Here is a 26125-nt window from a genome sequence, read left to right as displayed (position 1 = left end):
GACCTACTCTCAGACAGAGAGAAGAAGAGGCAGGCACAGCTCCATAATGCATATGAAAGGCCCCTCCATCTAAACCAACTGCCACTGCCCTGGCCTTGGAGGCAAAGAAGAAAAGACAATATCTGATGGACTTAATCCCTTTTTCCTTTTGTGTACCTTCATTTTGCAGTGCCTTTCATTTTGCAGTGCCTTTCCTTTTGTGTACCTTCATTTTGCAGTGCCTTTCAATGCTGCTACGTTTGGTGGTCCCTTTGTATACTTGTCCACAACTGCATGGTATATGGTAGACTCCTGCAGAGGTGAGAGGATCCTTCTTGTCCTTTGCTGAACATAACATTTGTTGGATTTTCATAGTGGGTCTGTAGATAACCTACACACATAGATAAATTGTTGTTGTTTATTCATTCAGTCACTTCCAACTCTTCGTGACTTCATGGACCAGCCCACGCCAGAGCTCCCTGTTGGCCGTGACCACCCCCAGCTCTTTCAGAGTCAAGCCAGTCACTTCAAGGATACTATCTATCCATCTTGTCCTTGGTCGGCCTCTCTTCCTTTTTTCTTCCATTTTCTCCAGCATCATTGTCTTCTCTAAGCTTTCCTGTCTTCTCATGATGTGGCCAAAGTACACTACTTCATCTTTGCCTCTAATATCAGGCTTTATTTCTTGAAGTATGGACTGGTTGGATCTTCTTGTGGTCCAGGGCACTCTCAGAATTTTCCTCCAACGCCGCAGTTCAAAAGCATCTATCTTCCTTCGCTCAGTCTTTGTTATGGTCCAGCTCTCACATCCATAGGTTACTACAGGGAATATCATTGCTTTAACTACCCGGAACTCCAACTATCACCCTATTCAAAAAAGAAGTACAATTAAAGCCCTGGCAGACCGTGCAAAAACGAATCTGTGAAACCCATCTCCTCCAAGATGAAGTGAACCACCTCAACTGGGCTCTACAGGCCAATGGGTTCTTCACCACAGGCATCAGAAGAATGCAAGACAAGCCATGAGAGTAAAGACAAAGATCCATCCAGACTAAAAGTGTTCTTGCCATACATCAAGGAAACCATTCACCACATTGGGAAGATGATGAAGAAAAACAACATACAAACGATCTACAGACCCACTAAGAAAATCCAACAAATGCTCCATTCACAAGCATGTGGACAATTTCAACAGAAAGGAAGAAACCATGAAAATGAACAAAATCTGGCTAACAGTATTTTAAAAATTCTAAAATTATAACAGTAAATAAAAAACAAAACTCAAGCACATGGGAACTCCAGACAAGAAATAATCAGGAACAGCTAATCAGCTCTCAACAAAGAATTCCCCCAGGCAGTAACAAGCCACATCTAAAAACTGTCAGGCCATCAAATGCTAATCAAGGTGGCCAATTGAAACATTCACACCTACCTCCAACAGACAAGAGTCCTTCCTCCTACCCTGGACTTTCCACAGAGATATAAACCCAATTTTCCTAGTTTCCAACAGACCTCACAACCTCTGAGGATACCTGCCATAGATGCAGGTGAAACGTCAGGAGAGAATAGGTCTAGAACATGGCCATACAGTCCGAAAAACCTACAAAAAAAACAGTGATTCCGGCCATGAAAGCCTTCGACAATACGACCTGTAGATAGTTTGTAGGTTGTTGTTATCTCATGCCATCCAACTATCAGCCTTTCTGACACTTACTACATGGCCATGGGCCAAAAGGGAGGACAGGACATATGAACCAGCCATAAAGGTCAATTGCCTGAAGGTGGTGGTGGTGGTGGTGGTGGTGATGGTGGTGGTGGTGATGGTGGTGGTGGTGGGGAAGTTGACCCTAGAATGTGGAAAAGGGCTAGCTCCAGGCACGAGGACTCTTGAGTGATTAATGATATTGTAGCTAGGCCTATATAGATGAGGAGTAGTACAAGACTCTTGTATTCCGAACAAGAAAAATGTTTGGTATCTTCAGCCCTTGTGTGTCTCTGTGTGTTATTTCAGAGAAGACTGGTCCACAGCAACACAAGCTGGAACTGAGAAACCTGACAGTTGAGTTTCTTCATCAGGTTCCCTATGTGGTCAGTGATTTCTTATGTGGTTCCCTATGTGGTCAGTGGTAAGAAGATCGGGGTGGATCTTTGTCTACTCTTGTGGCTTGTCTTGCATTCTTCTGATGCCTGTGGTGGAGTCTCCATTGGCCTGTAGAGCCCAGTTTAGGCGGTTCTGTTCACCTTGGAGAAGGTGGGATTTACAGATTTCTTTTGCACAGTCTACCAGGTCTTTAATTGTGTTCCTTTTAAACTTGGGTGATGATTGGAGTTTTTGTGTACATAGGTGTGTGTAGGTTTTCTGCAAACTGTGTGGCCCAATTGCTGATTAGGTTTGCAGATGACTAGGACAACACACCAGGCAACACTTTAATTTCTCAGGGAAGTTATTGGCCCAAATCCATTCCTGCGCAATGCATATTTATTACCTTTAAGCAATCACTTTCTACTATGTGTATTCAAGAAACCAATGAATTTGCACTTACGTGGTTATTGGCTTTTTACTATACGATATGCCCAAAGGCACACCTTCCAGTTTAAGCAATGTGTCAAGTTAGGCAAGTGACATCCCTGTTAAGCAAGGTTTTCTTAAACGACTTCAGGTATCTCCTTCCTCAATTCCTCAAGAATCATCCTCAGTTTCTTAAGCATCTTCCTCAATTCCTCAAGCTTTCTCTACACAAAAGTTACGCATTAACAGCACTCTTGAAGTGAAGCAGTTTCTTAACTAAAGCAGCCTTTCTAAAATAAATTAAATATATCTAAGAAATATTCTTAAAGCTTCCCAAGCCCCCTTATTGCCATACTTGAAGAAGGATGTGATAATACTCCGTATGATTTATTCCACTGAATATGAGATGAAAGAGTAAAAAAGGAAGGACATTATACCACAATATATAGCAGACAGCAGGCTAATCGAAACATAAATATATATGGTATCCACTCATGTATAAGTCAACCTCATTTATAAAACAAGAGCAGGTTTTGGAGCCCATATTATGGATTTTGATGTGACCTATGGATAAGTCAGGGGTCAATCTAAGGATAGGGGAAAGCAAGGGTCAATCTGAGGAAAGGGGAAAGCATCAGGACACCATCTCACGGATACTTCGTTACTTAGGCGATCCCTTGTTACCTGGGCCAGATTGTCCTCCAAGTGCGGTGACCTGGGGGTGGGTCCATAGGTGACTATGGAGACCTATTCTTGACCCGCATGTTCTCCCTCAATGAGGGCATCGGTTTCCAGGTGGAAGGTGGTTCCAGTCAGGGTTGGCTTGATGTATCTTCCTCTTGGCACATTTCTCCCTTTTGTCCTCTATGCTGGTCACAGCTGACCTCCAGCTAGAGTGCTCAAGGACCAGGGATTCCTAATTCTCTGTGTCTATGCCACAGTTTTTAAGGTTGGCTTTGAGCCCATCTTTAATTTTCTTTTCCTGTCCCCCAACATTCCATTTTCCATTCTGGAGTTGTGAGTAGAGTACCTGCTTTGAGAGACTGTGATCGGGCTTTCAGGCAACATGGCCAGTCCAGCGGAGTTGATGGTGTAGGAGCATCGCTTCAATGCTGGTAATCTTTGCTTCTTCCAGCACACTGACATTTGTCTGCCTGTCTTTCCAAGAGTTTTGCAGGATTTTTTTGAAGCAACGCTGATGGAATAGTTCCAGGAGTTGAGTGTGACATCTGTAAACAGTCCATGTTTCACAGGCATATAACAGGGTTGGGAGGACAATAGCTTTATAAACAAGCACCTTGGTATGCCTAAGGATGTTCCAATCCTCAAACACTCTGTGCTTCATTCAGAAAAATGCTGCACTCGCAGAGCTCAGGCGCCTGAGCTCAGGGATCCATTTCACTTTTGGTGCTATTTCTCCATCCAGGACTACTAAATAAATAAATAAATAAATAGAAAAGAAAAAAGACTTTCATCATACTTTGATAAAAGTTATGATTCAGTATGACTCTTATCAAAAAAGGAACCATTCCCTTTTCTGAGTAGACAGACTAAGGTCTCGCCTTTCACCACTTTACTCAGAAAAGAGGATGCTTCCTTTTAAAAACAGTAGTTAAGATGCGTAGGTCGAGCCAAATTTTGGGGGACAATTCTTGACTTATACATGAAAATAAACGTCAAAACATCTGGGCATCCCCTGGGCAACGTCCTTGCAGATGGTCAATTATTTCACACCAGAAGTGACTTGTAGCTTCTCAAGTCGCTCCTGACATAGAATTTTTTTTTCTAAGGCTGGACCTGTCATAATACTTCTGTCAGTTTTCTTATCTGCCGATAATAGCATCCCACCTGAACCTAAAGAGTGGTCCAGTAAGGAATGATCTTGATTCCTAGTCAGAAGCCAGATGGCCAATCAATTAATTTTAAATAACACAAGCCAACAAGTATTTTTCATCAGATATAATTGTAGGTCATTCTTATAGAGTTTTTTGCACTGAATTCAAATCTGTGTTTATTTTTTCTCTTGTGTAGTTTTTGTGATAAGGCTAATCAAATAATTAATGCATTTACACACTGATCTCAATAGAATGTAATTGATATCACCACGTAAATGCATCAATTATTTGATTAGCCTCATTGCAAAAACTACACATGAAAGGGAAAAAATAAACACAGATCTGAATTCAGTGCAAAAAACTATAAGAATGACTTAAAATTATATTTGATGAAAAATACTTGTTGGCTTGTGGTTAATTAGTTTCTATTGATATCAGTGTGTAAGTGCATTAATTCTTCAATGAGCCTCATTGCAAAAACTACACAAGAAAGATAAAAAATAAACACAGATCTGAATTCAGCACAAAAATCTCTATAAGAATGACTTAAAATTATATTTGATGAAAAATATTTGTTGGCTTATGGTTAATTAGATTCTATTGATATCAGTGTGTAAATGCATTAATTATTCGATTAGCCTGATTGCAAAAACTACCTGTGAGAGAGAAAACATAAACACAGATCTGATTCAACACAAAAAATCTATCAAAATGATCTAAAATTATATCTGATGAAAAATATTTGTTGGCTTGTGTTCATGAATGTGATGCGAAATGTGCATTGTAATATACCATTTCTCATATTTGTAAAAGCTGATGTGATGGAAAAAATAAAAACATATTTAAAATCAGCATAAAAATTGATTTAAACTGTGCTATTCTCATTTCTGATGATTACAAAAAGTTTGATTTTGTTGACTTGTGATTATAATAGCTAACTGACCAGATTGACTTCCTGGTTGTATGCAAAGCATGCAAACGAAAGATCAATTTCTTCATTGCTGAGTTTTGACATCTCCCGGCCAGTGCCAATTTATCTGGTCCAGATCTGTTTGTGCTTCAGGACGTGTTCAATTGTCACCCTCGATGACTCCTCCTTCTCACTCGTAACTCGCCTCCTCCCCAGGAGGTGGCCCATAATAAATGTAATAAGCTTCTGAGAAGAAGGCAATTCCAACTGGCTTCAGCAGCAATCCAAGGTGACTCTGGTTGAGCAGGTAAGAAGAGGGGAGGCATCTTTCAGGGGATGGGACTATACCAGGCATGGGCAAACTTGGGCCCTCCAGGTGTTTTGGACTTCAACTCCCACAATTCCTAACAGCCGATAGGCTGTTAGGAATTGTGGAAGTTGGAGTCCAGAACACCTGGAGGGACCAAGTTTGTCCATTCTTGGACCCTATGGAAGGGGGATCCAGGAATTATTTTTTTCCTGAGAAAAAAAAATGTTCCATCTTGAGAATTTCAATGGAGGGAAATCAAACTTCCCCAACTGCATCAATACTGGGATTTAGGGGGTGCTAACTGTACTTGGCGACACCATTCCAGGGATTATGTCAAAATGATGGTCTATAAAATGTTTGTGCAATAGTTCAGCAGAAATGTTTTATTTTTAAATTAAAAATATGCTTGTAGTTCGATGCAACCTCAGAAAAACTTTTCATGAGTCCAGCTGACATCTGCTGTATCAATATATCTACAAGGCTAAAACTCTATGCTGATTTACTTTATGGACCTTCTAATGTGCATGTGCTGGACTTAGAGCAGTGGTTCCCAACCCTTTTTTGACCAGGGACTACTTTGACCAGGGACCACTTGATCAGGGACCACTTTGACCAGACACTACTTTAACCAGGGACCACTTTGACCAGACACTACTTTGATTGGGGACCACTTGACCAGGGACCACTTTGACCAGGGACTACTTTGACCAGGCACTACTTTGACCAGGGACCACTTTGAGCAGGGATCACTTTGACCAGGGACCACTTGACCAGGGACCACTTTGACCAGGGACGACTTTGACCAGGGACCACTTTGAACCAGGGACCACTTTGACCAGGGAACACTTTGAGCAGGGACCACTTGACCGGGGACCACTTTGACCAGGCAGTACTTTGACCAGGCACTACTTTTACCAGGCACTACTTTGACCAGGGACCACCTTGATTGGGGACCACTTGACCGGGGACCACTTTGACCAGGGATTACTTTGACCAGGCAGTACTTTGACCAGGGACCACCTTGATTGGGGACCACTTGACCGGGGACCACTTTGACCAGGGACTACTTTGACCAGGCAGTACTTTGACCAGGGACCACTTTGACCAGGGACCACTTTGACCAGGCACTATTTTGACCAGGGACCACTTTGATTGGGGACCACTTAACCGGGGACTGCTTTGACCAGGGACTACTTTGACCAGGGACTACTTTGACCAGGCACTACTTTGACCAGGGACCACTTTGATCAGGGACCACTCTCTAACATTAGTACCAAAAGGGTTATGAATCTGTTTCTGGTCAACTTTAGATTGGGCTTGGTTATTTGAGGTGCTGATTTAGAAAATTGAATTGGATAGATCACATCAGCTCCAGTTTCTGATACAGAATATATGCTATCCAGTAGTCACTATCTGCTTGCCCACAGAAAACCATATTTAATAATATAGAGCTGATGTCATACTAGTAATCTTTTGTGGGTAGTCAGCCTCTTCCCATCCGACATTGCCGTTGCCTCGGCACTATAAGAGGGTTTCACTCTAGTTGCCGTGTGGTTTGGAGGCAACATTTTAGTAATGGTGAGACCGTGGACCATATTTTCATTCTTGTGGGCCTCTGGTGGTCCATGGACCCAGGTTGGGAAAAGGTGACTTAGAGCTATCATTATTATGAAATTACAATGATGCCTCAAACCATATAACCTGCATGTGTTACAAGCATATATTGTTTTTGTTGCTGATGGTCTATGAGGGTGTTCCATGAGGGTGGAATCTGGACTATACAGGTTGAGCATTTTATTTATTTATTTGCTACATTTTAATACTACCCCTCTCAGCCCGCAGACGACTCAAGGCGGTATTATAAAAAACATCTCTTATCTGGGATTCCAAAATTATCCAAATAGGTCGGGGATGGGCAAACTTGGGTCCTCCAGGTGTTTTGGACTTCAACTCCCACAATTCCTAACAGCCTCAGCCCTTAATCAGATCAAAGTTTGAAATCTTGTCATTATATTAAATATCCTTTGGCCAGTAGCTAGCCACTTGTAGTGCCCCTGATGTTGCTGTAAGAAGGTCCTCCATTGTGCATGTGGCACGGCTCAGACTGCATTGTGATAGGTGGTCCGTGGTTTGCTTTTCTCCACACTAGCATGTCATGGACTTCACTTGGTGGTGCCATCTCTTAAGGTTTGCTCTGTATCTCGTGGTGCCAGAGCACAGCCTGTTCAGCACCTTCCAAGTGGCTCAGTTTTCTGTGTGCCCGGGAGGGAGTCTCTCATCTGGTATCAGCCATGGATTGAGGTTCCAGGTTTTAGCCTGCCACTTTTGGACTCTCACTTGCTGAGATGTTCCTGCGAGTGTCTCTGTAGATTTTGAGGAGGGCGAAATAAATCCCCACCAAATTAATGGTAATTAACTAGAGGGTAACAAAAAATGCAATAGCTAATGTTTGATTTAGTAATTTATTTAGTAAAATACTAGCCGTCCCCTGCCATGCATTGCTGTGGCCAAGTATATGAGTTTTGTGTGTGTATATATGTGTATATATTTGTGTATATGTGTGGTTTTGCACATGTGTTGTAATCTATTTTTATTTTTTGGCTTTCTAAGTCTCTTCCACTGTGTTTTTCAATGTTTTTTATGAGTGATAGTCACTCATTGGCCTGGTAGGTGTATTGTATCCAAATTTGGTGTTGATTCGTCCAGTGGTTTTTGAATTATGTTAATCCCACAAATGAACATTGCATTTTTATTTATATAGACTAGCTGTCTCCTGCCACGCGTTGCTGTGGCCCACATAGGGGTTCTGTGGCCCAATTCTATTGTTGGTGGGGTTCGGAATGCTCTGTGATTGTAAGTGAACTATACATCCCAGCAACTACAACTCCCAAATGTCAAGATTCTATTTTCCCCAAACTCCACCAGTGTTCACATTTGGGAATATTGAGTATCCGTGTAGAGTTTGGTCCAGATCCATCATTGCTTGAGTCCACAATGATCTCTGGATGTAGGTGAACTACAACTCCAAAACTCAAGGTCAATGCCCACCAAACCCTTCCAGTATTTTCTGTTGGTCATGAGAGAACTGTGTCCAAGTTTGGTTCAATTCCATGGTTGGTGGGGTTCAGAATGCTCTTTGATTGTAGGTGAACTATAAATCCCAGCAACTACAACTCCCAAATGTCAAAAGCAATTTTTTTGAGTGAAGGGCATACATTGGGTTGCTAGGTGTCTTGTGTCCAAATTTGGTGTCAATTCGTCAAGTGGTTTTTGAGTTCTGTTAATACCACAAACGAACATTACATTTTTATTTATATAGATTGATGTGCCACCCTATATCTGAAGATCTTGTGGTTGTGTGTGATAAAATCAATTTCGAACAATAAACAACAGCAATAATTGTGTAAGATTAAAAACTTATTAAAAGATTAGTAGTTTAAAACCATACAATTAAAAACCTGTTCAAACCATTTAAAATAGTGTAACCAAAGGATATGCGCAGCTCAGATAAAATCTGTTGTGCCCAAAGACTTTAATTCTTGAACTGGAGGTCTACCATAGCGTTTCCAGCATTGCAATGGATTACTTTTAAATGCTAAGTTTTCATACTCTAGAATGGATCATAGTTTATTGCTATGCACGTGTTCTGTAATAGTCAGACACTTTATCCTTTGGGATGTTGTTTAATTGTCATAGGCTACTTGGGGGGCCAGGAATCCTTGATCTCTACATCAACTAAAGAGGCTCATTCAAGGAGGGAAGGATGAAGGATTGAACCTGCTCATTAGATGATTAATCCAATAAAGAGCCTGTTAAAATATCACCCATCTGCATCAAGGGTTCTCCAGATTATGCAGTGATGTAAGAGGAGGGAAGACTCAGCTAATGCCTTTCTTTCATCCTTCCCGGCAATATTATATATAAACCTTTGGCTATTTGAAATGACTATGACTTCTGAAATGTAGATAATGTCGGGATAATCAAGATACGAGCCATTCTGTTGTCAAGTAAATGGATAAGAGATTGAAGGAGACTGTTGGCATCGTGCTGGCTAACCTCCAACATAGCTGACTTGCTCTAAGTAGGGCAGATACTGACATGTGTCCTAAATGCATCAGTCATTCATGTAATCTTCAGATATGGTTGGGACACAGCTTCTATCGCTCCCCTCCATTTGGTGAGTACAATGGGAGTTGTAGTCCAGCCACATCTGGAGGGCTTCAACTGGGATGGAAAAGATGAATGAATGAATGAAACTTTATGTTCAGGAAAGGAGATTCCACCTGAATATTAGGAAGAATGTTGCAATTCCAGTTTCACTAACTGATTGCAATGTGCTGCAATTATGTTATCTCTTTATTTTGAAATTTAATAGGAAATTTCAAAACATAAATGATAAATGATTTTAATTAGTTGGTTCCCAAACTGATTTCCTTCATGGTCACAGCTTCATGTCCCATCGATGCAACAGCTTTACACCAGATGCTCACTGCCCCAATCTTTTGATGGTGGTGGCCTCACAACTCATAGAATTATGGAGCTGGAAGAGACCTTGTGATCCATCCAGTCCAACCCCATTATTCCAAGAAGCAGGAAAATTGCATTCAAAGCACCCCCAACAGATGGCCATCCAGCCTCTGTTTCAAAGCCTCCAAAGAAGGAGCCTCCACCACACTGGGGCAGAGAGTTCCACTGCTGAAGATCTCTCACAGTCAGGAAGTTCTTCCTAATGTTCAGATGGAATCTCCTTTCCTGTAGTTTGAAACCATTGTTCAGTGTCCTAGTCTCCCGGGCAGCAGAAAACAAGCTTGCTCCCTCCTCCCTATGACTTCCTCTCACATATTTATACATGGCCATCATGTCTCCTCTCAGCCTTCTCTTCTGAAGGGTAAGCATGCCCCAGATCTTTAAGCCGCTCATCATGGGACTTGTTCTCCAGACCCTTGATCATTTGAGTTGCCCTCCTCTGGACACATTCCAGCTTGTCAACATCTACCTTCAGTTGTGTTGCCCAGAATTGGACACAGTATTCCAAGTGTGATCTAACCAAGGCAGAATAGAGGGGAGGCATGACTTCCCTGGATCTAGACCAGGGGTCCTCAAACTAAGGCCCAGGGGCCGGATACAGCCCTCCAAGGTCATTTACCAGACCTTGCTCAGGGTCAACCTAAGTCTGAAATGACTTGAAAGCACACAACAACAACAACAACCCTATCTCACCAGCCGCACTTCCCATTGGATTACTAATAAGTTTATATTTGTTAAAATTGTTCTTCATTTTAATTATTGTATTGTTTTTTGCACTACAAATAAGATATTTGCAGTGTGCATAGGAAGTCATTCATTTTTTTTTCAAATTATAATCCGGCCCACCAACAGTTTGAGGAACTGGGACCTGGCCCTCTGTTTGAGGACCCCTGATCTACAGAAACACTAGCTGGAACACCCCAGCAAGCGAGAGGCCAAAAGTGGCAGGCTCAAACTCAGAACCTCAATCAATGGCTGATACCAAATGAAAGACTCCCCCCTGGGCACACAGAATACTGGGAGACTTGGAAGGCACTGAACAGACTGCACTCTGGCACCACGAGATGCAGAGCCAACCTTCAGAAATGGGGCTACAAAGTGGAATCCACGACATGCGAGTGCGGAGAAAAGCAAACCACTGGCCACCTGCTGCAATGCAACCTGAGCCCTGCCACGTGCACAATGGAGGACCTCCTTGCGGCAACACCAGAGGCACTCCAAGTAGCCAGATACTGGTCAAAGGACAACTACCAAGCTTGCAAACTTTGTGTTTTTTTAATCTGTTTGTTTGTTTTGTTCTCTTTGAAATGTAATACAATGGTCTGGTTGCCCTGACACGATAAATAAATAAAACTATAAATCCCAACAACCACAACTCCCAAATTTCATTTAATCCTCATTTAAACCTCATTTAATCAACTACCAAGCTTTCAAACTTTGTGTTTTGTCTGTTTGTTTGTTTTGTTAAAAATGTAATACAACTGTCTGGTTGCTCCTGACACGATAAATACATATCTCTACTAATGTTGTCTATGGATGTAGCAGAGGGACATGTTGGGTAGAATATGGTCCTTAATCTCTCAGATTATACTTTTTTCTGTGCAGGTAAACATTGAGATCATGGGTCCTACAATAAAAGCAACACTCCACATATTGGGGCTATTATTATTATTTGGAGGAGCCTGCATTGGCAACAAAGGTAAGATTCAGTACCGTTTTGTTAAATGTTTACTTTAAACATAATGCCATTGTTAAAGAAGGTAATAATCTATTCAACACATTTGAAATCTGGTGCAGGATGAGAGTTCTGCAGATAACGTGAACCGTTAAAAGACAAATCAGTAGATCCTGCAGCAAATCAGGTCTGAACTCTTCCTAGGGGTCAAGATGGCTAACCTTTGGCCATACTATGAAGAGATGGCTCACTAGAAAAGACGATAATGCTTGAGGAAATGGAAGTAGATAGGAAAAGAGTATCTTTTCAATTAGGGAAGCAACAGTCCTTAGTCTGCAAAACCTGGGCAAAGCTTTTGATCGTAGGGTGACTTAGAGGTCCCATTCGTAGAGACGCCACAAGTCAAAGCTGACTTTAAGGCACTTAACAATACCAATCTGCACCCATTTTGAGAGTTCAGAGAGGTTAACTGTTAGTTTGCCCTAGTAAAAGGCTAATGATTCACAGGATCTTGAGACCGCCATTGTCTAACCACAAGGGACCAGCAAACCTAGAGAACTGATTCATTTTCTTAGAAAGTATTGCCTGATTTCTTAGGAATTTATTGAATGGTTTAATCATATCAACCCAGAACCACAGTGAAGAACTACTAGAAACCTCAAGATGTATAAACCCACATTTTTCCTATCAGAAGGGAACTTTCTAATGATGCATGTATTGGTTCAGTGTTAACTAAGAATGTCTGCAGCATATAATAACTATCATTGACGGAGAAGGGGTGGGATGAAGAATGTTCCTATTTAATGCAGGGACAGGCAACTGAATGTAGGGGATGAGAATACATTTTCACCTCTATTGCCGACTAAGATGTAGAAATACATCAGAAGTGATACTGTGCCTCTACTATTTTCCATTATTGCTGATTTTCTGCCATTTGGGGGTGTATTTAGAGAGCTGGATGAGTTCTGGGGGTGGGAAAGGCAAACGCTACATGAAATGCTGGAGGATATGCATTGGGCTCCCTGGTGGCACAGCAGGTTAAACCGCTGAGCTGCTGAACTTGCTGACCAAGAGGTTGGCGATTTGAATCCGGAGAGTGGGGTGAGCTCTTGCTATTAGGCCCATCTTCTGCCAACCTAGCAGTTCGAAAACATGCAAATGTGAGTAAATGAATAGGTACCACTTCTGCGGGAAGGTAACACGTTGCGCTCCATGCAGTCATGCTGGCAACATGACCTTGGAGGTGTCGATGGACAATGCCGGCTCTTTGGCTTAGAAATGGAGATGAGCACCAACCCCCAGAGTCAGACATGACTAGACATAATGTCAAGGGAAACCTTTACCTATGAATTGGGCTTTTTTTTTGTGAAGGAGGCATTTTCAGCTCCAAAATTACCAAAATGTACCTCATTTAATTACAATGAGAGACTTTGGGGTGCTTGGAGGTCTCTGTGTGAGTTTAGGCATGGGAAACCATCCAAAGGTTTCCCATGCCTGATTGAATGAAAAGGAATGCATAGTATAATGGTTTCCATATTGGACTTTGATATAAGTTCAAGTCCCCATTTGGGCATGGTAACCTGTTGAGTGACCTTAGGCAATTCATACTTTCTCAGCTCCAGAAGAAGATGAAAGCTGACCTCCTCTAAACAAATCTCACCAAGCAAAACCCATAATAGGTTCATCTTAGGACCATCATAAGTTGGAAACGATTTGAAGGCAGACAACAACAATCTACAATGTTCTCTTACCTGTGTGGGTGGGAGATCAGGAGGACATCTACATATTGCAGCAGAAAGCAATCCTACTCCATGTTCATTCTTGTTCTTCATCTCTCAATCTTTCCCACAGATCCCTGGTGCTATGACCGACCACATTGCGGTAAGTAAACAGCATTCTTTGGTTCAAGCCGTGCTTCCAACATCCTTCCCAAAGGCTGTATCCACAAGTAGGTGAATGATACATTTAGGGTAAAGAAAGGGAAGAAGCTTCTCCTATTGGGGCTTTGAAGATGCTTCACTGGCACTGAATGTTTGCCATTGTGTTTATATTGTTGTAAGCCTCCCTGAGTCCCCTTGGGGAGATAGGCCAGGCTATAAATAAAGATTATTCTTATTCTTATTATGCCTTCAGCTATATTTAACCAAACTTAACATTCCTATTCCAGAGTTCTCCAATCTAGGGCAGGCATGGGCAAACTTTGTTCCTCCAGGTGTTTTGGACTCCAACTCCCATAATTTCTAACAGCCGGTAGGCTGTTAGGAATTGTGGGAGTTGAAGTCCAAAACACCTGGAGGGAACTAAGTTTGCCCATGCCTGATGTAGTGCCTTTTGGATATGTCATATTGCAAGCATCTTCGTCTCCTTTTGGAGAGTTTGCACTTGGGCTGTTTATAAGCCCTGTGGCCAAGTTCTCCTCCTTATAGCTTAGCTCAATACAAAAAATAAACTGTAAAGGACAGGCCCGTAGCCAGGATTTCGTTTCGGGGTGTGTGTGAATTTTTTTCAGGGGTTTTTTTGGGGGGGGGGCTGAGTTTCGGGGGGGGGCTGAGTCTGAGTGAAAGAGGGCCTAGCCTAGCAAACCTTTTGTATCATTACCCCAATACCCCCATGCATATGGGATATATTGAGTATGGTGATCAGATCATGATATGAATAAACATAAGTTTAAATAATGCACCAGTAAGGCCTTTTCGCGAACCACCATGAGAATTTCGGGGGGGGGGGGGGCTGAAGCCCCTCAAGCCCCCCCCCCCCCCCCCCCGGGCTACATGCCCGGTAAAGGAGCATGCCTTGGATTTCCTTTAGCTCATAGAAATCCAAATTTTATAGAACTTGCAATTTTCACTCTGAAACGTATAGAGACTTTGCACACTCTTGGCACATAGGAAAATTGTATGAGGTGGTCCTGCCAGGATAATACAGCAACACAATCAAGATATATAACTTATTTAGGGAAAGAGAAAGACAAAGTATGCACCACATCACAAACTTGCAAACAAAATATGCATTTGTGAGTAGTAGAATCCGGCTCCTTGGTGAAGGTAGATTGTTGTTTTGACTACTTGTGAAAGAAACTTTGTTTTTAGGAAAGTGATCTAGCTATCCAATCAGAAAATTATTTAGAAACTGGCTTCACCTTCTTAGCCATTTAGAGTGTATTTTATAAAGGAACCATCTCTGTTATACTAAATGAATTACTGTGAAAAGGAGGTTAACCTAAGGAGTGTATGTAGGAGTCACAGCCAACATCTGTCTGTTGTGGATTTTGGGGTAAAGGCTTCTCATTACAGATGCTCTGGTAGAAAATATTGGTAGGTTTATTACATGCAACTATCACAACATGATGTTTAAATGTGGTGAAATATTGTTTGTAGTTTAAACTGTGTGATGTAGCAATGTAATACAAGAGATAAATGTATAGAGCTGTGATGGATTGCTAGAGCATAACTTTGGAAAGTTCCTGTGATGTAGAGGCATGCCAGAAGATCTGATAAGCATGTGCTTCCAACAATGTATGGCTAAGTGATTGAATGTGTTTTTCTCTGCTCCTGTATATAGTTTATAGTTTAGATTGCAATAAAGCTATGCTGATCCAGGCTTTGGAGCTGATTTAAGTAGCACGCTTCGTTTATTTTCCTTGTGCTTTCCAAGTGGATGCTGGAGAGACAAGAAGTATTGAGATAAGAGAGAGAGGAAATGTATCTCAATAAATCAACAGCAACTGCCTTTCTTTCCATATCCTCAGGCCCAAAAACATGGTCATCTCTTGGTAAATGCAATGGCAAGAATCAGTCTCCCATCAATATCGTAACCAAGAAAGCCATATCTGATGACTGCTTGGGTCCAATTAATTTTTCTGGCTATGAAGACCGCAAGAGGCCGTATGTCCTTAAGAACACAGGGCATTACGGTAAGTGAAGGCAAATGAGCAACTACAAATTGATATGTAAGACACTGAGATGGGATGGCTCTTGAATGTCAGATGGTGTCAGGAAGATCTGTCACAGCATATGACAATTGTCTGGAGCAGTGAGATGCTGGCCTCCAAGCTGCTTTTCAATTGAAAACTGGAAGGATACAGGCAGTCAGTTGAGTTCCACCTACTTTTCTAAAGCTTTTGAATCAGCAGGTGACCATTCTGTATTGTCCCGATAAATAAGAGTTATGCTGCAAAGCAAATTTGGGAATAAAAGGACCACTAGATTTCTTCATGATGTATACAACTGAATATGTTAGTATCATGATTGAAGGTGATAAGAGATGGCATACACTTTATGCAAGCATTTTTCAACCTGGGGGTCGGGGCCCCTGGGGGGTTCACGAGGGGGTGTCAGTGGGGTAGTCAAAAACCAGAAGAGTACACAGTATTTTCTGTTGGTCATGGGGGTTCTGTGTAGGAAGTTTGGTCCAATTCTGTTGCTGGTGAAGTTCAGAATGTTCTTTGATTGTAGGTGAACTATAAATCCCAGCAACTACGACTTCCAAATGTAAAGGTTTATTTTCTCCAACTCAACCACTATTCACATTTGGCCATAATGAGTATCCGTTCCAAGTTTGGTCCAGGTCCTTCATTGTTTGAGTTCACAGTGCTCTCTGGATGTAGGTGAACTACAACTCCAAAATTCAAGGTCAATGCCCACCAAACGCTTCCAGTATTTTCTGTTGGTCATGGGAGTTCTGTGTGCCAAGTTTGGTTCAATTCCATCATTGGTGGAGTTCAGAATGCTCTTTGGTTGTAGGTTAACTATAAATCCCAGCAACTACAACTCCTAAATGACAAAATTAATCCCTCCCTCAAATTTGTGCGTATTGAGTATTTGTGCCAAATCTGGTGCATCCTGCATATCAGTTATTTACATAAAGATTCATAACAGTCGCAAAATTATAATTATGAAGTAGCAATGAAAATAATGTTATGGTTGGGGGTCACCAGAACATAAAGAATTGTATTAAGGGGTCACGGCATTAAGAAAGTTGAGAACCACTGCTTTATGCTGAAATGCATTGAATTTGTCCATGGTGTCATTCTCAAGAGAAGCAAAAAACAATGTGGTGCACTGTATTGTTGAAGGCTTTCATGGCTGGAATCACTGGGTTGTTTTAGGTTTTTCTGGGCTATATGGCCATGTTCTAGAGGCATTTTCTCCTGACCTTTTGCCTGCATCTATGGTAAGCATCCTCAGAGGTAGTTAGGTCTGTTGGAAGTAGGAAAATGGGTTTATTCCACAGATATATAAACCCATTTTCCTACTTCCAACAGACCTCACTATCTCTGAGGATGCTTGCCACAGATGCAGGTGAAACGTCAGGAGAAAATGCCTCTAGAACATAGCCATATAGCCCGGAAAAACCTACAACAACCCAATATGGTGCACCTTTGGGGAATTGGAGGAAAATATTCCTTTTATTACGGTGACTCCAGTTGGTTTGGAAAAGGGCTAGGATTCCTCCCATTCCATATCTGTTCTTTGCCTATTGCTGCCTCTTGCTTTGTTCTGACGAAAACGTAAACCAAGGGTGACCACAATGATTCTAATTCTTCATTTGTATATGCACATTGTTGTTATATTAATATGTTCTGCTATGGCGTGTGTGGAAGAGAGAACATTGTGAACTATGAAGTATACACAAATTCTTGCTTCTTTGATTTATACCATACTTTGAAAGCTCACAGCACTAAATCAACAACCAGTCGACTTAAATGTTTGTGCATAACTAAAAATACATTTAATGCATATGCCAACTTCTGTTTGTCTCTATGATGTACAAAATGCAGATACCCATATATGCTAACTTGGGTTTGACTCTACACAAAGCGTGGCTGTTAAGAATGAATTATTGCTAATTCAGAAGCCAAAAGACTCTGCCAGCAATCTTATACTAGTGGCTTTAGGTGGTGGCAGGTTTTATCCCTGACACTGATTATTTTATTTATCATATCAGAAGCAAATTGAGGGTACAGTCATAATGTATTTAGAAACACAAAAAAGTTAAAAAACTTGGCATTATACAAAATGTCCTTTGACCAGTAGCTGGCCACTTGGAGTGCCTCTGGTGTTGCTATAAGAAGGTCCTCCATTGTGCATGTGGCAGGGCTCAGACTGCATTGTAGTAAGTGGTCTGTGGTTTGCTCTTCTCCACACTCGCATGTCATGGACTCCACTTTGTGGCCCAATTTCTTAAGGTTGGCTCTCCATCTCGTGGTGCCAGAGCGCAGCCTGTTCAGTGCCTTCCAGGTTGCCCAGTCTTCTTCTGTGTGCCCAGGAAGGAGTCTCTCATTTGGTATCAGCCATGGATTGGGGTTCCTGGTTTTAGCCTGCCACTTTTGGACTCTTGCTTGCTGGGGTGTTCCTACAACTATCTTTGTAGATCTTAGGAAGCTATTTCTTGATTTAAGGTGTTGCTATGCTGACTGATATCCAAACAGAGGATGGGCTGGAGATGTCACTGTCTTGGTCCTTTCATTATTGGCTGCTACTTCCCAAAGGATGTCAGGTGGTGCAATAACAGCTAAACAGTATAATTTCTCCAGTGGTGTGGGGCATAAACATCCTGTGATAATGTGACATAGCAGCCCCCGGTGGCGCAGTGGGTTAAACCCCTGTGCCAGCAGGACTGAAGACCGACAGGTCACAGGTTCAAATCCGGGGAGAGGCGGATGAGCTCCCTCTACCAGCTCCAGCTTCTCATGCAGGGACATGAGAGAAGCCTCCCACAAGGCCAGGAATTGTGGGAGTTGAAGTCCAAAACACCCGGAGGACCCAAGTGTGCTCATGCCTTGTCTAGACAGATCATATGCCACAAGACTCAACTGATTGGGCCTGTTCTTAAGAATAGGAGCTGGGCTTTGCCAGGTCAGTTTTAGATTGGGACATGGTGTTGTGCATTACGTCTGCCCTTTATGGAGGTATAAAAAGTTTTGCTTTGGATTCACTGCAGCTGAAATTGCCATGAAAGATGGAGCTACCATTTCTGGGCCAGGCCTTCCCGCAATCTACTCCTTGAAGTCCTTCCACTTCCACTGGGGTACCTACCACCACAAAGGCTCTGAACATGCAATCGATGGCCTGAAACACGACATGGAGGTGAGCCAAACAGAGGAGACAGGGAGGGCTATCTATGTTCTTTGAGATGGGGGGATATGTTCAAAGTGTGTTGTTGTTTCTTTCCCCTATATTTCTTTCTTTCTTTTTTAATGGGGACAGCTTTGTGGTTGTTCACTGTCTTCAAGGTGACTTTGAGCCATAGTGACCCTATGAAAGAAGGACCTCCAAAGCTGGATCTACACTATCATATAATCCAGTTTTTGAATCCAGATTATCTGCTTTGAACTGGATTATATAAGTCTACACTGCCATACAGGAGCCCCCGGTGGCGCATTGGGTTAAAGCACTGAGCTGCTGAGCTTGTTGATTGAAAGGTCGCAGGTTTGATTCCGGGGAGCGGCGTGAGCTTCCGCTGTCAGCCCTAGCTTCTGCCAACCTAGCAGTTCAAAAACATGCAAATGTGAGTAGATCAATAGGTACTGCTCTGGCGGGAAGGTAACGGCACTCCATGCAGTCATGCCGGCCACATGACCTTGGAGGTGTCTACGGACAACACTGGCTCTTCGGCTTAGAAATGGAGATGAGCACCACACCCCAGAGTCAGACATGACTGGACTTAATGTCAGGGGACTACCTTTACCTACCTTTACCTTTACACTGCCATACAATCCAGTTCAAAGCAGATAATCTGGATTTAGACACTGGATTATAAGGTCGTGTAGCTGGGACCCAACTCACCTTCTCGACAACCCTGCTCAAGCCTTGCAGACTCAAGGTCATTACTTCCCTGGTTGAAAAGTTACTTTAAAAATCATTTGGTTATTGTATCCAGCCACAAAAGATAGTTGGTTGCCATTATATTAACAATATGTTACAAGTTGCTCCACAATGCGTAAAATATTTACTTTTCAAGTTACTTAAAAAAAACCCAGAATGTTAAAAGTTGGGTTGTTGTAGGTGACCTCACTACCTCTGAGGATGCTTGCCATAGATGCAGGCGAAACGTCAGGAGAGAATGCCTCTAGACCATGGCCATATAGCCTGAAAAATCCTACAACAACCCAGTGATTCTGGCCATGAAAGCCTTCGACAATATATGTTAAAAGTTGTTGGTCTACAGTACAAATGGCAAAAGGAGCAAGATATTCCTTCTTTAGATTACAACCATATTGTCACTTACTAATGCAATGCTTTTTTTCAGAAAAGGAATCACTTGCAAGTTAGTAGTTGTAAGAAATTCTTTTCAAGCTGTTTTTCAAACCTATTTTATGATTTCATTGTGTTTGTCTGTTTTCAACTTTATACTAGAGCCCTTGATGGTGCAATGGGTTAAACCTTTGTGCTGGCTGAACTGCTGACCAAAAGGTCAACAGTTTGAATCCAGGGAGCGGGATGAGCTCCTGTCTGTCAGCTCCAGCTTCCCATTTGGGGACATGAGAGAAGCCTCCCACAGGATGGTAAAACTTAAGGCATGCCCTGGGCAATGTCCTTGCAGATGGCCAATTCTTTCACAAGTTGTTCCTGACACAAAAAAGCAACAACTTTATACTTGTTAATTGGCTGAATTTTGTTATTGTTTTAGTATAAAATTGGTTATAAATCATCAGTATCCATTGTATCCCTGTTTCTTATTATCTTGTTTTTCTGATATTGTGTGCAGAGAGTTGTAAATAACCCTACTTTAACTGCTGCTCCTTGAAGAAAACTACAAGAGTCAAAAGTGGAATCATAGTTCTAAAACTGTGAAAGGGCCCTTAGTGTTAATCCTCCAAGGGTGCCACTAGGGGGCGATAGATTGTAGCAAATATATCTCCTAAACTACATCACCCTGGAGAGTGGCTTTTTGAAGTCTTAATGTGCATGTGTGTGTGTGTGTACACGCGTGAATTTTGGGCTGAAATGGACAATGAAGGGAAAAGTTTTAAACCTCCCTGATGTAGACAAAGTGGTGTCAATCCAAAATAGACCCATGTATACACAGTGTGCATTGCATGCTTCATATATTATTATTATTATTATTATTATTATTATTAATATTAATATTAATTTCTTGCCTCCCTCTCCTCATGGCTCGTGGTGGGTTACACATTCACCTAAAACATTCTTTAAAATAAATATGTTAAAACATAAAATATGTAAAAACCTGCATGACTGCATCTCTGTATACGAACCCACACAATCGCTTTGATCATCTGGAGAGGCCCTGCTCTCGATCCCACCTGCATCGCAAGCGCGATTGGTGGGGACGAGGGACAGGGCCTTCTCGGTGGTGGCCCCTCAACTCTGGAACTCACTCTCCAAGGACATCAGGCATGCCCCAACGTTGGCAGTCTTTAGAAGGAGGTTGAAAACATGGCTGTTCCAGTGTGCCTTCCCAGAATAAGGAAACTCCAAGCAATATGTTCCAAATGCACTTTACTAGAGATCTAGAATTGCCTGCAAGCTCCATCTATCCCTAAAACATCTATCCTATTTCACCTGATCATGCCCACCACTTTTAAAGATTTTAAGTATTACATTTGGCCCTGCCACAGGTTTTAATGCACCGTGGTGTTATTATTAATGTTTTTTGCTTTGTTTCTGAGGTTTATTTATTTATTTATTTATTATTGTATTGTTGTTGTTGTGTTTTACTGATGTATTTGGGCTCGGCCTCTTGTAAGCTGCACCGAGTCCTTCGGGAGATGATAGCGGGGTATAAATAAAGGTTTATTATATTATTATTATTATTATTCTATAGAGTTACAAGCTGGGTAAATTCAGGGAACATCGTGGATGTAGCGTATCTGGATTTCAGTAAGATCTTTGACAAGGTCCCCCATGACCTTCTGGCAAACAAACTAGTCAAATACAGGCTAGGCAAAATTATGGTTAGGTGGATCTTTAATTGGTTATGCTTCCTCTTCATCCTGGAAAGAAGTGATGAGTGGAGTGCCATAAGCAGGGTTCCGTCTTGGGCCTGGTCCTGTTCAACATCTTTATTAATGACTTAGATGAAGGATTAGAAGGCATTATCATCAAGTCTGCAGATGACACCAAATTGGGAGGGATAGCTAACACCCCAGAAGACAGGAGCAGAATTCAAAACTATCTTCACAGATTAGAGAGATGGGCCAAAACCAACAAAATCAAGTTCAACAGGTACAAATGCAAGAGACTTCACTTAGGCAGAAAAAAATGAAATGGGGGACAATGCCTGGCTCGGCAGCAGTAGGTATGAAAAAGATCTTGTAGTCCTCATAGACAGGAAGGTGAACATGAGCCAACAATGTGATACGGTGGCATAAAAAGCCAATGGGATTTTGACCTGCATAAATAGGAGTCTAGTGTCTAGATCTAGGGAAGTCATGCTACCCTTCTATTCTGCCTTAGTCAGACCACACCTGGAATCACACTATGTCCAATTCTGGGCACCGCAATGGAAGGGAGAGGTTGACAAGCTCGAATGTGTCTTGAGGTGTAACATCATCTGTAGCACTTAACACCCACTTTGATGAAAAGTCTTCAAAGGTCACATCTGTGGTGACATTGTAAGGGTCTTGTAAAGGTTCAACCCAACTCATGATTTGGAAGACCTCTGTTGGCACCTCCATCTCCCTATGCCACCTGTTGTTTTACCTTTATTAATCAACTGATTATTTCAAAACACTGCTTGTTATGGCAACTATCACAAGTGCTTCTGCCATGTAAGCTGTGATAACTGCTAGAGAAAATATTCCTAACCTTCATTATATTTAACTGTTTAAAATGATGATTGAGGGCTTTATCATACCAGTTGCAGAGTCATCCTGGAGGATCAAGCTAACTCCTAGAGAGGATACCTTGCTAGGAATTTTCTAGGTCCTAAATGGTGAATCTCTGGTGGAAGTAGTTCATTTCAATAGAGTTCACTATTGTTCACCGTTTTCTGATTTCACTACAAATTTAGGGCTGCCTCCCCTGCAGATATGGGGTTGTCTTATACCATGGCTCAACAAAAACATTTTTTTCTTAGTGTCTTGGTTTATAGATCTGTTCCTGGGGTCATTTGGGGAAGTGATTCAAAAAAATGGCATTGAATAGACCGCATCAGCTCCAGATTCGATATGGTTATTCTTTTTTTTATGGGAGAGAAGATCATGACTGGTATATGGCATATGTTCTGTATCTCAAAAACTAGAGGTGATAAGGGAAAACTGGTACCATTTTTGGAATCTGCAGACCAAATATACCCAGAAATGAGACTAACATTTGAGGAACCAAAATCTGTGTTGGCCAGTGTAATCCATTACTCACAAGCCACCACATATTTGGAACTCATACTCATGATTTCAGTGAGATTTATGGTTGAATGAGGAAGTGAATCTCCATCTCCCACAAAGCAGGATGATCCCTGCTGACTCAGACCTAGTTGAAGTCTGTCTCCTTTTCCTCCTACCAGAAGAATACTGATTCTCTAGATTTTTTAATATAATCTGGTTGACTATTGGCCCAAAACTCTCATCAGTAACATATGGTAGACTGGTAAGAAACTACAAAGAATAATTACGATGTATTAATGCATATCTGATCTTTTTTCTTAAACCTGGGACTCAGAGCATCTTTAAAAAAATACAATATAAAAAGTACAACTAAAGGTCACCCTGATCTAGCATCATGTTTCCCAGAGTAGCAGTCAGGTTAAATGATTCATGCCAACTACTCGCAAAAAGCAGTGTCTATCGTTTTCCTGTTAAGTTACACCATAATCTTGCTATTGCACCGTGTGAGTAATGATCCTTTCTTTGTTTTCATTCATTTCCGCCTTGCTCCCCATCTTCTTGCATCAGCTCCATATAGTTCATACTAAAAACAACATGACACTCGAGGAAGCGAAAAAGGACCCCCAGGGACTTGCTGTCCTGGCCTTCTTCATAAAGGTGAGGGCAATGGAATTGACGTGGAATTGCAAAATGGAAAATAACCAGAGACAAAGTTGGACTGATTTAAGAGCCATGTCCTGAGCCATATAGCAGCATTTCTCAACCTGGGGGTCGGGACCCCGGGGTGGGGGGTGGGGTGGGGTCATAAGGTGGTGTCAGAGAGGTCTGTTGATCATAGGAGTTCTGGGAGCCAAGTTTTGTTCAATTTCATCATTGGTGGAGTTCAGAATGATCTTCGATTGTAAGTGAACTATAAATCACAGCAACTACATACAACTCCCAAATGTCAAGGCCTGTTTCCCCCAAACTTCACCAGTGTTCACATTTGGGCATATTGAATATTCATGCTAAATTTGGTCCAGTTCCATCATTATTTGAATCCACAGTGCTCTCTGAATGTAGGTGAACTACAACTCCAAAATTCAAGGTCAATGCTCACCAAACCCTTCCAGTATTTGCTGTTGGTCATGGGAGACCTGTGTGCCAAGTTTGGTTCAATTCCATAGTTGGTGGAATTCGGAATTATCTTTGATGGTAGGTTAACTATAAATCCCAGCAACTACAACTCCCAAATTTCAAAATTGATTCCCCCTCCCCCCAACCCCATCAGTATTCAGATTTGGGTGTATCGGATATTTGTGCCAAATTTGGTCCAGTGAATGAAAATACATCCTGCATATCAGATATTTAGTTTACGATTCATAACAGTAGCAAAATTACAGTTATGAAGTAGCAATGAAAACAATGTTGTGGTTGGGGGTTACCACAACATGAGGAACTGTATTAAGGGGTCGCAGCACTATAGGTTGAGAACCACTGCGATATAGGGTACGGCTCTCCATACAAATGGAAAAGAGAAGTTTTTAGAGAGGAGAATTATCTGTAATTGTTGCTCCATCTCTTCCTTTCCCACCAGAAGTCCAATGAGGCCCCCAGTGTTAATACCTGGAAGACTCTAGCAGACCTCCTGGGGAAGATCCCAGAGAAAGGTGAGCCCCACTCTGAATTCTCTGGAAAATAGAGTGATTTTCCACTTGTCTCTTTCTCTTTCCCCTCTTTATCCCCAGGATTTCCATCTTCTTTTTTCTTTAGGAAATGCTGTGAATTTGGATGGACAGTTCTCCTTGGGAGGGTTATTGAAGGTGGCAGATGTGAGAAGCTACTACCGCTACTTTGGCTCCCTCACAAGTCCTAACTGCAGCGAGGCCGTGACCTGGATTGTCTACCCTCAGCCAATTGAGGTGACTCACAAAACGGTGAGTGGGTGACATCAATTTCTTTCCAGTTTTGAGGCGGAGAGGTGGCGGCCAAGAGCAGAATCCTTCAGTCCCGTTAATGAAGAATGGAGACTTGGATGTGAATGCCAGGGTTGATACAGTAGAGTCTCTCGTATCCAACCTTTGCTTATCCAATGCTCTGTATTTTTGTAATATAGCATTTATTAAAGTTTTTGCATATTGTATAAAAATTGAGAGAAAGAAAAGAAAAATAAATTTAAAAAATTGTACTATCAAAAGTAGAGGGAAGAGAGAGAAAGAGGGGGTGTTAGAAGAGGAAAAAAAGATTAAAATGTATTGTGGAAAGCTTTCATTGCTGGAATCATTGGGTTGTTGTAGGTTTTTCAGGCTATGTGGCCATGTTCTAGAAGCATTCTCTCCTGACGTTTCGTCTGCATCTATGGCAAGCATCCTCAGAGGTTGTAAGGCTTGTGATAGAAACCAGAGAAGGCTATAAAGCTGCAATTCCCACGATTCCATTGAGCCATGGCAATCAAACTGCATCAATTCTACAGTGTAGAGGCACCCTATTTTGAGCTATTCCTTGAGGACCTCGATTCAAATACTACAATGTTTGTGTTTTTTTTCTTGCACAGGTTTGGGGTTGTTGTTTTTTTTAGTTTGGTGACCCTGGCTAATGTTTTGCTTTTGTCCCCATTTCGCTTTCTGAATTTTCTGCAGCTGAAGAAATTCACAGATTCACTCTATTTCACCACTATAGCAGAAGGCAGGAAGATGCAGAAGAATTATCGTCCTCTGCAACCACTGAACAACCGAAAAGTCGGTTACTTCACAGAAAGCAAACATGGACATCCTTACCCAAAACACTGCTCAGCCTCCGGGGAGTTTTGAACCAACAGGAATATGTCTTATGTGTGAGTGAGGATGCACATGTATGTCGCAGCATGACGACCGATTCCATGTGTTCAGATCATCCAAAGAAACACAAACTTACATCCATCGCAACTCTATTATGAATCGTGCCCACCTATGTTTTGCACAAGGGCTCTCTCAAATCCATTGAAGAAAGAGATTTGCTTCAGTATGGAGAGTGCCTTCTCTTTCACCTCTATTTTGTTTTGGTGGAGAAAGGTCATGACTATATTTTTGCACAACATTAAAATGCCACTATTATCACATATACACACAAGTT

The 26125-nt window shown here is 41.8% G+C and overlaps 1 protein-coding gene across 1 annotated transcript; it reads left to right on the top strand.

Moving 5' to 3' along the window:
* Positions 1–5431: 5431 nt before the first annotated feature.
* On the top strand, positions 5432–26113 carry LOC132777760 (carbonic anhydrase 4-like). Its single transcript, XM_067469820.1, has 9 exons — positions 5432–5540; positions 11676–11769; positions 13597–13626; positions 15494–15658; positions 18688–18833; positions 23603–23692; positions 24612–24684; positions 24788–24951; positions 25654–26113. Exons 2-9 carry the CDS (start codon positions 11691–11693, stop codon positions 25822–25824), a joined length of 918 nt encoding a protein of 305 aa, XP_067325921.1. The 5' UTR covers positions 5432–5540; positions 11676–11690; the 3' UTR covers positions 25825–26113.
* The last annotated feature ends 12 nt before the right edge of the window (positions 26114–26125 follow it).

Source organism: Anolis sagrei, chromosome 6 (assembly GCF_037176765.1).
Source record: "Anolis sagrei isolate rAnoSag1 chromosome 6, rAnoSag1.mat, whole genome shotgun sequence".
In the NCBI taxonomy this organism is placed as follows: domain Eukaryota; kingdom Metazoa; phylum Chordata; class Lepidosauria; order Squamata; family Dactyloidae; genus Anolis; species Anolis sagrei.
Note: the sequence above shows the minus strand (reverse complement) of the source record. Positions and strands in the feature narration are given on the sequence as shown.

Excerpts from the sequence above, each read along its gene's own strand:
- LOC132777760 (XM_067469820.1), top strand. The coding sequence starts at position 11,691 with ATGGGTCCTACAATAAAAGCAACACTCCACATATTGGGGCTATTATTA. Across the intron at positions 13,627-15,493 it reads CTATGACCGACCACATTGCG|GCCCAAAAACATGGTCATCT; the intron begins GTAAGTAAACAG and ends CCATATCCTCAG. Across the intron at positions 23,693-24,611 it reads TCCTGGCCTTCTTCATAAAG|AAGTCCAATGAGGCCCCCAG; the intron begins GTGAGGGCAATG and ends CTTTCCCACCAG.